This window comes from Eucyclogobius newberryi, unplaced genomic scaffold (genome assembly GCF_026437365.1).
Source record: "Eucyclogobius newberryi isolate DKJ021-1_F unplaced genomic scaffold, fEucNew1.0.hap1 SCAF_14, whole genome shotgun sequence".
Classification (NCBI taxonomy): domain Eukaryota; kingdom Metazoa; phylum Chordata; class Actinopteri; order Gobiiformes; family Gobiidae; genus Eucyclogobius; species Eucyclogobius newberryi.
This window is the reverse complement of record NW_027315768.1, coordinates 22,059,312-22,072,192: the sequence shown is the minus strand read 5'-3', so window position 1 is coordinate 22,072,192 and position 12,881 is coordinate 22,059,312. Positions and strand designations below refer to the sequence as shown.

The following is a 12,881-nucleotide window of genomic DNA, read 5'->3' as shown; positions in this document are numbered from 1 at the left end:
TTGCATTTGGGTGGCGCTGTGTCAGCTCTGACATGAGTGTATCAAAGCTACCCATGGTGCCATAGTGCTGTGGCACAAATGTGGCCTGAGCTGTGGGCAACACGCTCACCACCTTCTTCTTTGAACTGGATGGTGGATTGTTCAATGACTTCTTGTTCTTACTTCTAGCACCAGATTCTTCATCCTCTTTGAGCTGCACTCCACTTCCTTCAGAAGAAAACTCTTCCTCTGCATCAAACCAATCCTCCTCACCAGAGAGCGCATCTTTCAAAATCAACCCAATAAATGTTTAAGACCTGTGCCAAATACATGCAGTAAATTACGATGTTACAGTTAAAGTTACCTGAGGGTTGTTGGTCTGTTCTTTGGTTTGTGCCGCTCTCCTTTGAGACTCGGGCGACTGCCTTCTTGGCTTTACTGGAGTCACATTTAGAAGAATCTGCAATCTCGCTCTCCTAGGAATAGTGTTAGTTTACATTTAAATTTGAAAAGTACAATTGTAAGTTAAATATTTTTAAATATCCAGTAAACTTGCCTGTGGGTTGTTGTTATCACAAGTAGGAACAGGGATTTCATTCATTGGGTCACATTGCTGACGAGAACTGCAAAGAAAAAGACAATAGAATAAACAAAAATAAGATAAATAAAAATGCACAAGACTGAGAACACTGTATGACATACCTGGCAGAAGCCTTCTGAATATCACTTATCATCTGGAAGAAAATACACGTATTTGTCAGTATGATTTAGTTTTCTTTATTCTAGTACTGCATCCCACCGTTGTAACTGTTGAGTTGTCAGTTTCCCCTTCGTCAAGAGAAAAAGGCTTGAGATCCTGGAGAGGAATCCCAGATAAGATCTTCTCTTTCATCTTGTTAGAGTCTGTCTCCAGTTTTTTGAGGTCATTTACAATCCTTGCGAGAGGAGAGGGGATTCTGAAACAGTACAAGACAAAGAATAACAAGTCCGTCACGTTTACGAAACAAAGAGAATTTGAATTGATAAAATATGGAGCATTACCTTTGCATCTTGACTTTCTCTAATAGTTCATCTCTTTCAGTCTTGATTGCAATGAACTCCTATCAGAGAACAATAGTGCTGTATGGAAGTGTTCCGTTAACTTCATGAGTTTCATTTAAATTTACCTTGGTGAGATAGTCCAGGTCTGACATGTAAACTTCTGTATTGAGATGCCTGTCTGTCATTTGTTGGGGATCAGTTTGGCTCAGCGCAGACATAGTCATTGTCTGCTCAGTGCCAACCATGACATGACGGGCACAGACAGGGGTGGACCTGTCTTCAGTAGATCTAATGATAGACTCCATGCTAGAAGCTTCATTTTCAGAGATCAATTCTCCGGCGTTAATCTGAGAAGTGTCAGGACTTTGATTGGGGACACACAGCACAATGCTTTGATCTGCCTCCAGGATGCTGTAGAAGTCTTCATTCTGACTAGTTTCATGTCCTGACTGCCGTGTCATGGCATCGCCGATACTGCTATGAAGATCAGGGAAATTCAGCCAAACATGTTCAAAATAAAGTTCATTAGTATATTTACTCATCAAGGAGTATTTTTTAATGAATGCAGCAATGTAAAATGTCAACTAAACTTACTCAAACGCAGTACTTTGAGGATTCACTCCTTGTGTTTGCTTTTCCAGTTCCACTTCCAAAGACAAATTAGTAAACTGTTCTGGGTTCTTAAATCCATAATAATCACCATTAGGGTTCACCATCGGCCATGTTAGTTCACTTAGCTACAGAAACAAAACATCGATTGAGACAACAAAATATATATGCTTGAATAATATGGAAAACATACAAGATATTACAGTTTCTCATTGACGTGTGGAAATTAACATGAAATTATTAATAACAATAATGGTTTTATATTAAATAATATAATATTACTATATTAGTTCACGGGTGGCAGAGCAGTTAAGAGCTCTCGCCTCCCAATAAGGAGATCATGGGTTTGATTTTCCATGATCTCTCTGTCTGCATGTCCTTCCTGTGTTACTGTGGGATCTCTCCAGCTTCCTCCCACCACCCAAAGACACGTCTTCATCAGGGCTGGTGAAGACTTGTCAATAGTCGAAGCACGTTGGTGTGATCACTATACATAAATTCACTGCAAATCATAGTGTCTCTGGCATCTTCATCATCGCTACAAGAATCCAAGCTTACTGGTCAGATGAGCACCTGCTTTGTGTAAGTTTTTAACCCAGTGCAGCACTCCAATTCCTGCTTATTTTCCGTTATAATGAATGTATGTTATAACTAAGTAGTCTATTGCGATACAGTATCTCTGTATCAATATGCGCATTGCCAAGAAGTAACGATATAAAGCAGCATAGATATTTTGTGTACAGCCCTATTATTCCTCAGGAGTGAACTTGCCGCTTGTACTTCAGGGTCCATTCTCTGCGATGCAGGGCAGCAGTAACTTGTGTGGAGATGGCCCTGATGATGGTTGTAACAGTTGGCACTATTGCTATACAGAGGAACTTTCTCTCTCAACTCTTGAGAAGTGGAAAGAAAAAATTATTACACACAGTTTATCATTTGGTCCCGCCCTTGGACCACATCATTAATCCAAAGAAATTCTCAATAGTTTTAGCTGTGTTATTCTGCAGCTTTTGCTGATCAAACTCAAAATTAAATACATAATTATGAAGCACATGTATGTTAAAGTATAAAAATAAAACATACTTTTCACATAAACATGGTGCCTTGATAGCTCCAAGGCAGAATGCTTCCTTAGGAACTGGTGAAAACCTCCTCCATCTAGAAAACAAAACAGCACTTCATTAGATGAATTATAAAAGTGTCTGCTGTAGTACAACTATAAGCTTTATATTATAATTAGTGCTGTCAACTAATTATTTTATAACTAGTGCTTTAAAAATCACATTCACACTTTAAATTTGATTAATTATGATTAATTGCACAGCATGTTTACGTTAATGTGAGCCTAATATATATATATATATATATATATATTGCGAAGCGTGTAATGTTCAATTCGAGATCTCTCAGCGTCTATGGTTCACTCAAAGGAGCAAAGTCGTATCGCTCTCCGCCGCTCCTCGCTCGTAAACACAACTGCTGATGAAACTCCCTCTTTTCAGTGAACTCTCTGAAGGGCTCAGACTTTTCTCTGCTGCTCCTGCGCAGTACGTGCCAGAGCAGCCTGACCTCCGCCAAACAGGAGCTTTTTAGCTCTTTGGGAGTTTTTATTTAGTCTCAATCCACTCAGGGATATTTTAAAAACAAAGCGCTAAGGTTTTCAATTTAAAGACATTAAATACAGCAGATTAACTCACTGCAAGTCTAATTAGCGTTTGATAACGGCGGTGCGCAGAATTTCTGTTTGTTTCATTCACATTTACTGTCTGTAATATCACTGAATCAGACATATATTCACTACTTAAGTGTTATCTCAGTTATTAGAATGAAAAGGGAAAAGAGGACAGGACAGCAGCAGAAGAGCTTTAGATTGTGATCAGTGAAATTCATTAATACAGTTCTCCAAATTTAACATTCAGCTCCAACTGACTGAAGCATAAGTACTATTCTATTGTGTTTTATCATGGACATTTCTGATTTTGATTGCAAGATCTAAACATTTAATGCCATATTGGAACATTCCAGGCAAAGAAATAACATTTCCATAGAGACAAGAACGTAGCCGGCAATTATTAGCAAAGTTACATTGTGCACCTTGAATAGGAACAAGATTTGTCTTTTCCTAATCTGTTCAAAAGGCTCCATAGAAGTATGTACAGCTGTGTTTTCATTGAAATAAAGGACTATTTTAAAAATTGGGCTTAACATTAGGTGCACAGGTTAAACAGAGAAGGCAATTTACAATTAGTTGTGGACCTGATCTTTTAGTCTTTTAATTTAACAGTGTGATTACAACTCTGCTACTGTGCCGTCCTCCTTTGCTCAAGGGCATGTTTGGCCAAAACAGATTAATCTGCGTCAATTCATGATTAATGCATCAATTCTCTATGATTAATTGCATGAGTTAATGCATTAACAGTCCAAATTAAATTTGAAATACCTTGAATAAGCTTTCGGTCCTCAGGAGCGAGGGCAAGGTACCAGCCAAGAAGCTTAGAATCAGTTAGAGCCAGGTAGATGTTTTCATATACCAACCAAAAGACAGACGCCCTCAGATAAACAGTCCTATCCGCACTCCTCACATCTGTTTTAAGAAGAAAGGAAAAGAATAAAAATGCATGCAGGCTTATTCTCTTCATACCAAGGCCTGTCACAATAATTACCATATCCACCTATCTATTATTGCTGGAAAAGGTTATTTTGCAATGTGATTCTAACTATTATGCCAGGGTTTAGTGGCATAAAGTAGTTCTAATATCACCATGATAGCAATATATCACAGTTCAGAATGTGTTTTTGTGACAGGCCTAGTCATACTCCCTGGTTCTCATGATTTCAGTTCTGTGTTTGATTGTGAATTGGTTGTTTTTGACTTACTTGGATGTTCACTGGCAGCCCAGGGCTGCTGTGGATGAAGTGTTGGTGCAGGCCTTCTGGGATGCTCATGCAGCAGGCACGCTTGGCTTACATTACTTGCATATAGGGCTTGGTTGGCAGTACAATGCAAACAAGAGCATGTCGTCTGAAAGAAAGTCAATATTTCTTGACTTAATGGGCAGATCCTACACTCTCAACAAACACATGTTATTATTGTACATGCTTGTATCATTCAGTTTTAGAAGACCACGTGTGGCACGTGGTGAAACCCAGCGATCATCAACGTAAACATATGTTATATTTCACTCATGTACTTTACCTGCGGTGGCATGGTTGGCATCATGTTCATTGCCCTAAACATGTTCGGGTGAACGAAGACTTTGTTGTAATTTCAGAAATCTGTCTCATGGATTTTGTTTTGTACAAAAGTGAGCAGTGTGTGGGCGTGTCTGGGAAAACGGAGGTCTAAATTAGCCTGTTAGATGTTAGCACGTTGCTAATGCCATTAACCTAACGTAAAGTAACTAACAAGATAAAGCCAACGCGAGCAACTCCACACTAATGAACATGTATGTCACGTTAAAATAACACAGTTATTAGTTAAGAGATAAACCTAGCAACATTATCAGATACTTACATCTAAATCCTGAAAGTTGAGTGTTGCTAACGCCAACTTTGGTGTTGTCGAATGAGGGCAGGATTCAATTGTTTTGAACAAAAAACGTATCTTTCACTTCAATAACTTGAACTTCACGTCTTGAAGGCAGTATTTTAAAGACACTTACTTGATTAAATATTAGTGTGGTAAATCTGTGGCTAAAACTGAAGCAGTGTGTTCGACATCGTCTACGTAACAAAAACAATAAAGGTAAAATGGTATGCAGCTAATAGCAATACGGTAATAAAAATACACTTTTTAACTATAAAAAATATAGGGTAAACATTAGATAAATACAAAGAAACGCTGTCGTATATTTTGACTTCACACACCCCTTTGTTTCATAATTTATAATTCACCATTAAGCACTAATATAATACATGTATTTAACCTTTAAGCCTGTGCGTCATTTTGTAATGTCAGATCCTGTCCACCAGAGGGCGGTCGTTCATCGGGATGATCTATTGACATGGTTGAGGGCTTTAATAATAACCATAATAATAATAATAATAATGTATTACAAATAAATTGCCCTCCTTTTATCATCGTACTAGTGAAAATGTTGATGTTACAAATTGACATAAAAGCCATATGCAAAATGGTGAATTAGGAAATTCCAAGTAAACTATTTAATTACTGCCTTTGAAGAATATTTCAATTATGTTTTAGTTTGGGTTATTTTTTCTTAACTTTTTCTCTCATGTAGGTTAATACAAAATAGTGGAGTTTTATTTTCATTCACAAGATGGGTATATAGGCCATACACTTCCTAACTGTGAGAGTGATTGAGAAATTATTCACCCAGAAATCCAGGAGAAGCATGTGACTGTAGAAATGAGCCAGGTCAAGCAGCATTCCTGCCAGACCAGAGCAGAGGCGCAGGCTGACTGCAGACGGGAGGGAAAATTATGAAACACACTAGAACCACAGGCAGTGGAGCGTGCAGAAGCATTTATTGTACCTTGCCGACTGGATAACAAACTCAGCAGTATAAGAACAGCAAGGAGACTGCAAGCAAGTGTGATTTAAAAGAAAAAACCTGTAACAATCTAATGATTCCATTAGATTGAATAGATAGAATTCCAGATACTCTGTAGTTCAAGGCAGAACGAGATCTGTTCAGACCTCATGTACTTAAAATAGTTCAAATCTATTTCATCATAGTACTTACAGTATGTAATAGCTGTTCCTCCGCGTATAAATGTCTGTCTTCTGTTTTTTTTATTTGTTTTTTTAACATCAACCTGCTTGTGGAAAACCAGTGTAAATTCATGCAATAAACTGGCATCAGCATCTATTTAATGACATCGTCTTGGTTGTTTTTGTGGTGCACTGTCCCTGAACAAATAAATGATTACCACAACTTCACTTGCCATTACTGTATTGGATTTTGTGTCAGTGTCTTGTCAATAAAATCAATTTTTGAGTTTCACAGTCATATAACCAAGTGTGATTTTTGCAAGTTGCAGGCTTAACATAATAGTTTAGTAGATTATGTATTACAATATTTAAATATGATGTTTGTGATATATTATGTCTGATACACAAGCGCCACTAATAGACCCACAGTCGCATAAGGATCAAGATTTAGTTTATTTTAAAAGGTACATTTTCTTTAGAGCCAGAACTATATAGCTTATACATGAAAACAAATGCAGCCTTATAGCAAAAATATATACTTTATAATAGTTTGTCCTTGCCCCGACCGAGAAACGGGAAACACAAAAAGTTGCAGAGAATATCACAAATATCTCCTTTGTCCAAAAACTGTGAAGCGATATGTTGGTGACGCCATGCAAATAGAAGCTTCTTGTTGATAAAGTAAAGATGGCATAAAAATATCCATTCTGTTATGGGAAAAAAAAGTCAACAATTTCATTTTGCATGCAATGTTTTTGCTCCTGTGGTACATTGGTGTATACATGTACAATGCAGAGGAAAAACTCAAAGCACGCACACAAAATACAACAAAGGAGCAACTGTCATTTACATTGATCGCAGTATGTTTGAAAAAAAGTGATTTTGGATCAGCCTTTAACTGGGTGGTGTTTTTTTTTTTTTAATCTGGCGTAAATGGGGAAAAAAGATGCAAGGAGACTATTGCTTATTGTTACTTTAAATAAAAGCAGTTTCAATTGTGTCCATGTTACAAGCCGAACATTTACTTACAACTAGAGCGTGAAATACAGTGACATCCCAGAACCGTTTGCTCCGAGTAATAAAAACAAAAAACGCACACACATGGCAAATGTTCAAAGCAAATATCTACAGAAATACAACATGGTTTTAGTGGGGACCGTATTTCTATATGGAGAGTAGGACAATCCTCTTTTAAAGCCCTTACAGTGGATTTCCAGAAACAATGTGAAATCGAGGGACCAAAAGGCAACCGTATAAGTAGTGCTGTAAAGTTCATCCCATATTGAAATTTCTTGATTGTTTCATTAAAGCAGATTGCCACAGTAAAGAAAAATGTAACAATTCTCGCAGTCTTTTACCGAGGAAAAATAAAAATAAAATTGGACAGCTTTTTAGAAAGACCTTGGACCTCGCTTTTTTGGTCTCCATGGAAACAGTAGCTCCGTGCTTTATGTGTAAAAGCAGGACTATGTTGATCCTCTGCGGTTTCCTCCCTCCCTCGTTCGTTCGTTTAGTTGGGACAGTGTTGCCAAGGTGTCCGGGGAGGAAAGCGAGCCAGACATGTATTTTCAAAACGCATGTCGCTCATGTAGTTCAAGCATAGAGAGAGTCTTCATGTACAGTGTCCTTTCAGTAGCCATAGCCCTCTTGGAAAGGCAGGCCCGCCACGCACTGCTCCCCTCCCTCCAGCAGATAGGGGGCGGCGTCCTCATAGTGCGTGAGTGGGACGGTGTCGTCGTCCAGACCTGGGAGGCTGTCCGGGTCGGCCTTCAGGTTGGGCCGCTGGTTGTCGGGGAAAGCCATGGAGAAGAGCGCCTCTGGGTCGCACACAAACTTGTACACGTACCTTTCACCGGCCACCTGAAAACACAAGCGCCGTGTGTAATTAGAGGGGAAGGTGGCAAGAAAGGTTTTTAACTATATGCATAGTTTGAATCACATTTGAATTGTGAGAAACAAAACAAAAAACTCAACGTGCCTTTACCTTCTGCATGATGCCCTTCTCGTAGTAGTAACGCAGTGAGCGACTTAGTTTGTCGTAGTTCATAGCTGGTCTGTTTTTTTGGATGCCCCAGCGACGAGCCACCTGGAAAGCAAAAGTGAATGGTATCAGTGCATTGGTCAGCGAGAAAACCACTTTTTAACTCTATGGTTGGGTTTAATAGAATAAATATTGTATAAAATGGTGCATAAACCAACCTCTTCGGGCTCTATAAGCTTGAACTCCATGCCACGACCCGTCCAGGCGATGAAATGCCCATTGGCTGGATCATCTAATAAAGTGACCAGGAACTGCCAGAGCTGAAGAGAGCCGCGGCGCTGGTATGGGGGGGCGTCCCGGTACACTGACGGCTCCTGCTTGATCTTGCCCTCCAGCCTTTCAGGGACGACACAGGTGTCATCGAAATAGAGCTGAGAATCTCTGTCAAAAGAGAAGTCTGAAACAACAAGAATGAAGACCGACATTGTTAGTGTGATTTGTTTCAGTCTTCCCAAAGTCTATATGACCAACATTGTCCAATTAGTTACGCATGTGTCAACTTACTTTCTTGATTGTTTTGATAGAAGCTCCCAGCTCTCCCAAATGATGACTGACATTGAGGCACTTCTGTAAAATCAAAAAAAGGACCTTTTAGAATGTAGACAATTATTGCATCTGCAGTTCAGCACAACCTTATCATAGCAATGTTAATTTTTAAGCAGGACAGACGCCTAGTTTTCAGGGTAAAAGGAACAGTGCCCATCATCCTTTGAATGTTGACCGAGCCCTTAAATAGGATTAGCCCAACGGGCTCAATATTACATCTCAATGACAATTGAGTTAGACCAGTCCTCACCCTCAGGGGTTGCAATCATCTGAAACTCTTTCTGTTTCCTAACCAATGATAAAAATGGACATCAATCAAATCTCTAAGTGGCTGCTCTTTATTGACCTCACGTTAGGGAAGTCTACAGGACATCGTGACCCAAAAGACACTGTATTTTAACAAGGGTCAAATACTGGGTTTTCTGAGCCCAACGTGTTGCCCAGAGCAACCAATCTTAGAGCTGCTAGACATTTGTGACGTGCGTATTTAAAGGCCATAAGAAGCTAAGAGGATTTGTTATTACATCACTACTAGTCAGCAGCCACCTGGCAGAAAGCAATGTAAATGAAACCCAGTGCCAAAGCAAAGATTAAAAAGTACTAGAATTTCTAGGAAAAGCGAGGCAAAGCGAACAGCAGATGGGTGTGTGGGCGTTCAGATCAAACAACGCAAAACCAGGCTCACTTTTTCATTATTATGTGCAAACAAATACCACTGTATGCAGTACACTAATGCGAGTCATTCTGGATACATACAAATACCACTGAACATACTAATAAGTAACTCTTTCTAGAAAACACTGGACATTTTACACTTAACATTCTGTGCCTCAGGTCAGGGGCCTGGATCTATTCCAGGGAGGCTCAGTGAAGATTCCTGCACCTAGCTGGCTAACCCATTTATTTAGTGCCTGTGAAGCTTAGGCAGGACGACAAGACCCACTTTCCTTTTTGTGGCCGAGCTTTGGTGGAATGAGGTCGATTATGCCTGTGTGCTGATGCTGGTGTTAAAGTCACACTCCGGTGTAATTGGCTCGCATAAACACGACCTTCTCTAAGATCAACATTAAGACAACACAAAGTTTCCTTTATGTTATGGCACTCACCAGAATCAAAGCAGAAGTCCCGCGGCTCTTGCTTGATGCTGATTGGGTGAAAGGGCGTTTGTTGGGGACGTGTGGCCATAGTGGGAACACCCTGCTCTGTGTACCGGAGGTCCAGAAACTCCTGTTTATAACCTTGTGGAGGTACAGCCACCAAAGGCTCAGACATCTGCCGATGGTACGGAGGCCGGCTGTCCCGGGGCAGAGCGCTGCTGCTGGGGGGCTGTGGGAGGAACTGTGGGCGCCCTTCTGACTGGGCAAAGGGTAGACATGGCTCTGACATCTGCCTTTGAAACCTAAGACCACAAGAACACAAGGCATGTTACTATTTTATCCTATACGTATATTTTTATAGTACAGGAAATCTGAGATCATAACTGTGATTTTGAAAGCAGACACAGACCTGTTGTTTGCATCCTGGTTTATAGGCGTGCAGGGGACAGCGAAGGGCAGGCTGTGGAGTGCTTGCTGGTTTGGGGGTTGCTGTGCGGGCCTTGGGTTGGGACTGGGCCCATGTTGGTGTGTGGGGGGGCTCTGTTCCCTCAGTGTGTTGGACGTCCCACATGGAGACACTGGGGTGGAGGGAGGCGTTAATGGCTTGAACCCAGGAGAGGGTTTCCTGTCGCAGGCACTGTGGGTGAGGAGACAAGTTATAATATAAAGCTTTTCTTAAATATGAGTCGAGGGTTAAATGCAGACGCAACATACCTGTAGCTGTAAAGGCACTTCTCTGCGTAGGGCATGGGACTCCTGTCCTGGCGACAGGGAGACAGATCTTTGGACGGGGTCTGCTCTCGTTTGATCTTGGTGGGAGGAGGGCCATGAAACATCACTATGTTGAGGAAAAACAACAGACAGTGCAGTGCATTAGATGAAGCTCAGAACCACGGCCATAAACAGAAGTGCACGCTTATCTTAACCACATCTTGAACTGATGGACAAATGGAGGCATGGACAGTGTCTGTATTCCCTCGACTGGCAGAGACACTTAGCAGCTATTTGTCTTGAGCATTAATGACAGTCGACTCTGGCCTTTGAAAACAACATCCATCCACCACTGTTAGGTAGCATGATCCTAACTGCACAGCACACACTAAAGCTATCAAACTGCTCGTCTGCCTCCCATTAGGGCAAGCCAATACCAATATCCATGAATCAGTGCGCTGTAATCTAATGGTGCTGAATGATTTTCTTTCTCCCATGCTGTAACCATTAGACACTCTCTGCAGTGCTCCGTCTATCGGCTGCAGTTTCCGGGGCGCCACATAATAGCCAGGCAGAAACTGGATCCCCTGGCACAGAGGAGCTGAGGCCAAATAAATCACCTGGGGCACTGATGGACTAAAGAGGGCGCACAATGGGCACGTGAGGGTCCAGTTAGGCTTTTCACATGGAGAGGGGAGGAAACGGGGACAAAATCCAAAACGAGTCACAATTTCTGCGATAAAATGTGGACTCCGGCGAGAGTCGTCTGCCGTTCAAAAAAAAAACAATTTAGCCACATACAATAGACAGATTTTAAGCTCGAAGCAATGAAAATGTCTGAACTGGTAAATGCTTCCTGACAAAAACAAGTTGTCAAACACGTGACCAGAGTTTGGTTCAGCATCTTATGGATTACAACACAAAACATAGACCACCACCACCACCACCACCACCACCACACCCAGCCTTCTCCTCCTACGCACTGAAGCTCAGATAAAATGCAGACGACAACAGAGGGGCCAGTGGCCATAAAACAACATACTGAGCATAATCTAAAATATATTTCACAGCAGTGGACAAAAACCCTCTGTGGAAGGATCCTCTTATCTTTCAGCCTGTAATAAACGCAGGGCAGAGGGGCAGCACAGCGCCTTGGAATCTAGCAGCTACAGTGGGTCTGGCTACAGTGGCTGAGTGCGGGAAAGTGTGAAATCAGATTAGAACTTGGGCTCATGTGATGCCCCGTGCCAATCGGCTGATTACACTCAAAATGGAGGAGAGGGAAGCAATGGCCTGCTCCGAACTGAACTCAACAGCTTTGTGCGAAGTCAACGTGTGAGGAGATGTTATGGGTGAGGCAAGAGTGGAGAGAAACAATTAGTAAAAGCATCAAGGTACTCACAGTTATCGGACTGGAAATCTGGGACAAACTGCTCATCGTCTGGAACCTGAGCTGTGAAACACATACAAATGACAACATTTACATACACTTCAACTGATGTTTTTGTTGTGTTGTGTTTTCCCCCCCTCAAATTATGAATTAAAAATATATATATATATATATTTTCTTTTGCTTTTTCCCCCCTCAATCACTTCTCTTCAACCCATTTCTGACGTTAAAAAGTAGAAAAAGTAATTACCTTCAGCTATCCAGATCTCCTGCAGTTGACTGAGGTCTTGGAAAAGTTCTGAAAAGGCCACAAAAAAAAATAATTTAAAATACTATTAAAAAAAAACTACACAAATAAACAATCCAAACCAAAAAATAATAACGCCAAACCTTCTGTGTCCTGTGCAAGTTCAGTCTCGACGAATTTTCTTTTCCTGTCATTCAGAGGTCTGTTGTGAGGCTCCTCCACGCACGACTTGTGCTGTCCGAAGAAAGATGAAGACATGTTAAGACCAGAGCTCCAATTATCGGAAGACGTCACTCCATGCACAGAAGACCATGTAGAGGCTGCACTTCCTCAATGACGCTGACATTTAAACATGTGTGTGAAGATGTGCAGGGCATCTGTGCGTCCACTTACATTGGGTGGGATTATAAAAGGAACTTGCTGGTCATAGAATCCATCCATGATATCAGAAATGGCCTGGGGTTTGATTGTAAGGGGAGGGGCAACAGAGCCACCTGGGCCAACTTTTGGATCACTGGAAAACAGAAGGGTCACCACATTAGATA

At 41.0% G+C, this 12,881-nt stretch overlaps 2 protein-coding genes across 4 annotated transcripts; both read right to left on the bottom strand.

Annotated features, from left to right (window-relative positions):
* Positions 1 to 736: 736 nt before the first annotated feature.
* rbm44 (RNA binding motif protein 44) lies at positions 737 to 1,827 on the bottom strand. The gene is made up of 4 exons (XM_072443930.1): positions 1,615 to 1,827; positions 1,146 to 1,497; positions 1,021 to 1,079; positions 737 to 935 (listed from the first exon to the last, which is right to left on the bottom strand). The coding sequence occupies exons 1-4, from the start codon at positions 1,734 to 1,736 to the stop codon at positions 737 to 739; spliced, it is 732 nt and encodes a 243-aa protein (XP_072300031.1). The 5' UTR covers positions 1,737 to 1,827.
* A 4,911-nt stretch (positions 1,828 to 6,738) lies between these two features.
* etv5a (ETS variant transcription factor 5a) lies at positions 6,739 to 12,881 on the bottom strand. 3 transcript variants are annotated; one of them, XM_072445003.1, is made up of 11 exons: positions 12,730 to 12,881; positions 12,480 to 12,570; positions 12,340 to 12,387; positions 12,102 to 12,152; positions 10,703 to 10,826; positions 10,398 to 10,625; positions 9,998 to 10,290; positions 8,850 to 8,912; positions 8,504 to 8,742; positions 8,283 to 8,390; positions 6,739 to 8,164 (listed from the first exon to the last, which is right to left on the bottom strand). In XM_072445003.1, exons 1-11 carry the CDS (start codon positions 12,775 to 12,777, stop codon positions 7,934 to 7,936), a joined length of 1,524 nt encoding a protein of 507 aa, XP_072301104.1. In that variant the 5' UTR covers positions 12,778 to 12,881; the 3' UTR covers positions 6,739 to 7,933. The 3 variants fall into 3 exon arrangements, with proteins under 3 accessions (XP_072301104.1, XP_072301105.1, XP_072301106.1); XM_072445004.1 differs by having other exon boundaries at positions 8,289 to 8,390; XM_072445005.1 differs by lacking the exon at positions 8,850 to 8,912 and having other exon boundaries at positions 8,289 to 8,390.

Excerpts from the sequence above, each read along its gene's own strand:
- rbm44 (XM_072443930.1), bottom strand. The coding sequence starts at position 1,736 with ATGGTGAACCCTAATGGTGATTATTATGGATTTAAGAACCCAGAACAG. Across the intron at positions 1,498-1,614 it reads CCTCAAAGTACTGCGTTTGA|CAGTATCGGCGATGCCATGA; the intron begins GTAAGTTTAGTT and ends TGATCTTCATAG. Across the intron at positions 1,080-1,145 it reads ACCTGGACTATCTCACCAAG|GAGTTCATTGCAATCAAGAC; the intron begins GTAAATTTAAAT and ends GTTCTCTGATAG.
- etv5a (XM_072445003.1), bottom strand. The coding sequence starts at position 12,777 with ATGGATGGATTCTATGACCAGCAAGTTCCTTTTATAATCCCACCCAAT. Across the intron at positions 8,743-8,849 it reads CTATCAAAACAATCAAGAAA|ACTTCTCTTTTGACAGAGAT; the intron begins GTAAGTTGACAC and ends TTGTTGTTTCAG. Across the intron at positions 8,391-8,503 it reads AGCTTATAGAGCCCGAAGAG|GTGGCTCGTCGCTGGGGCAT; the intron begins GTTGGTTTATGC and ends TTTGCTTTCCAG.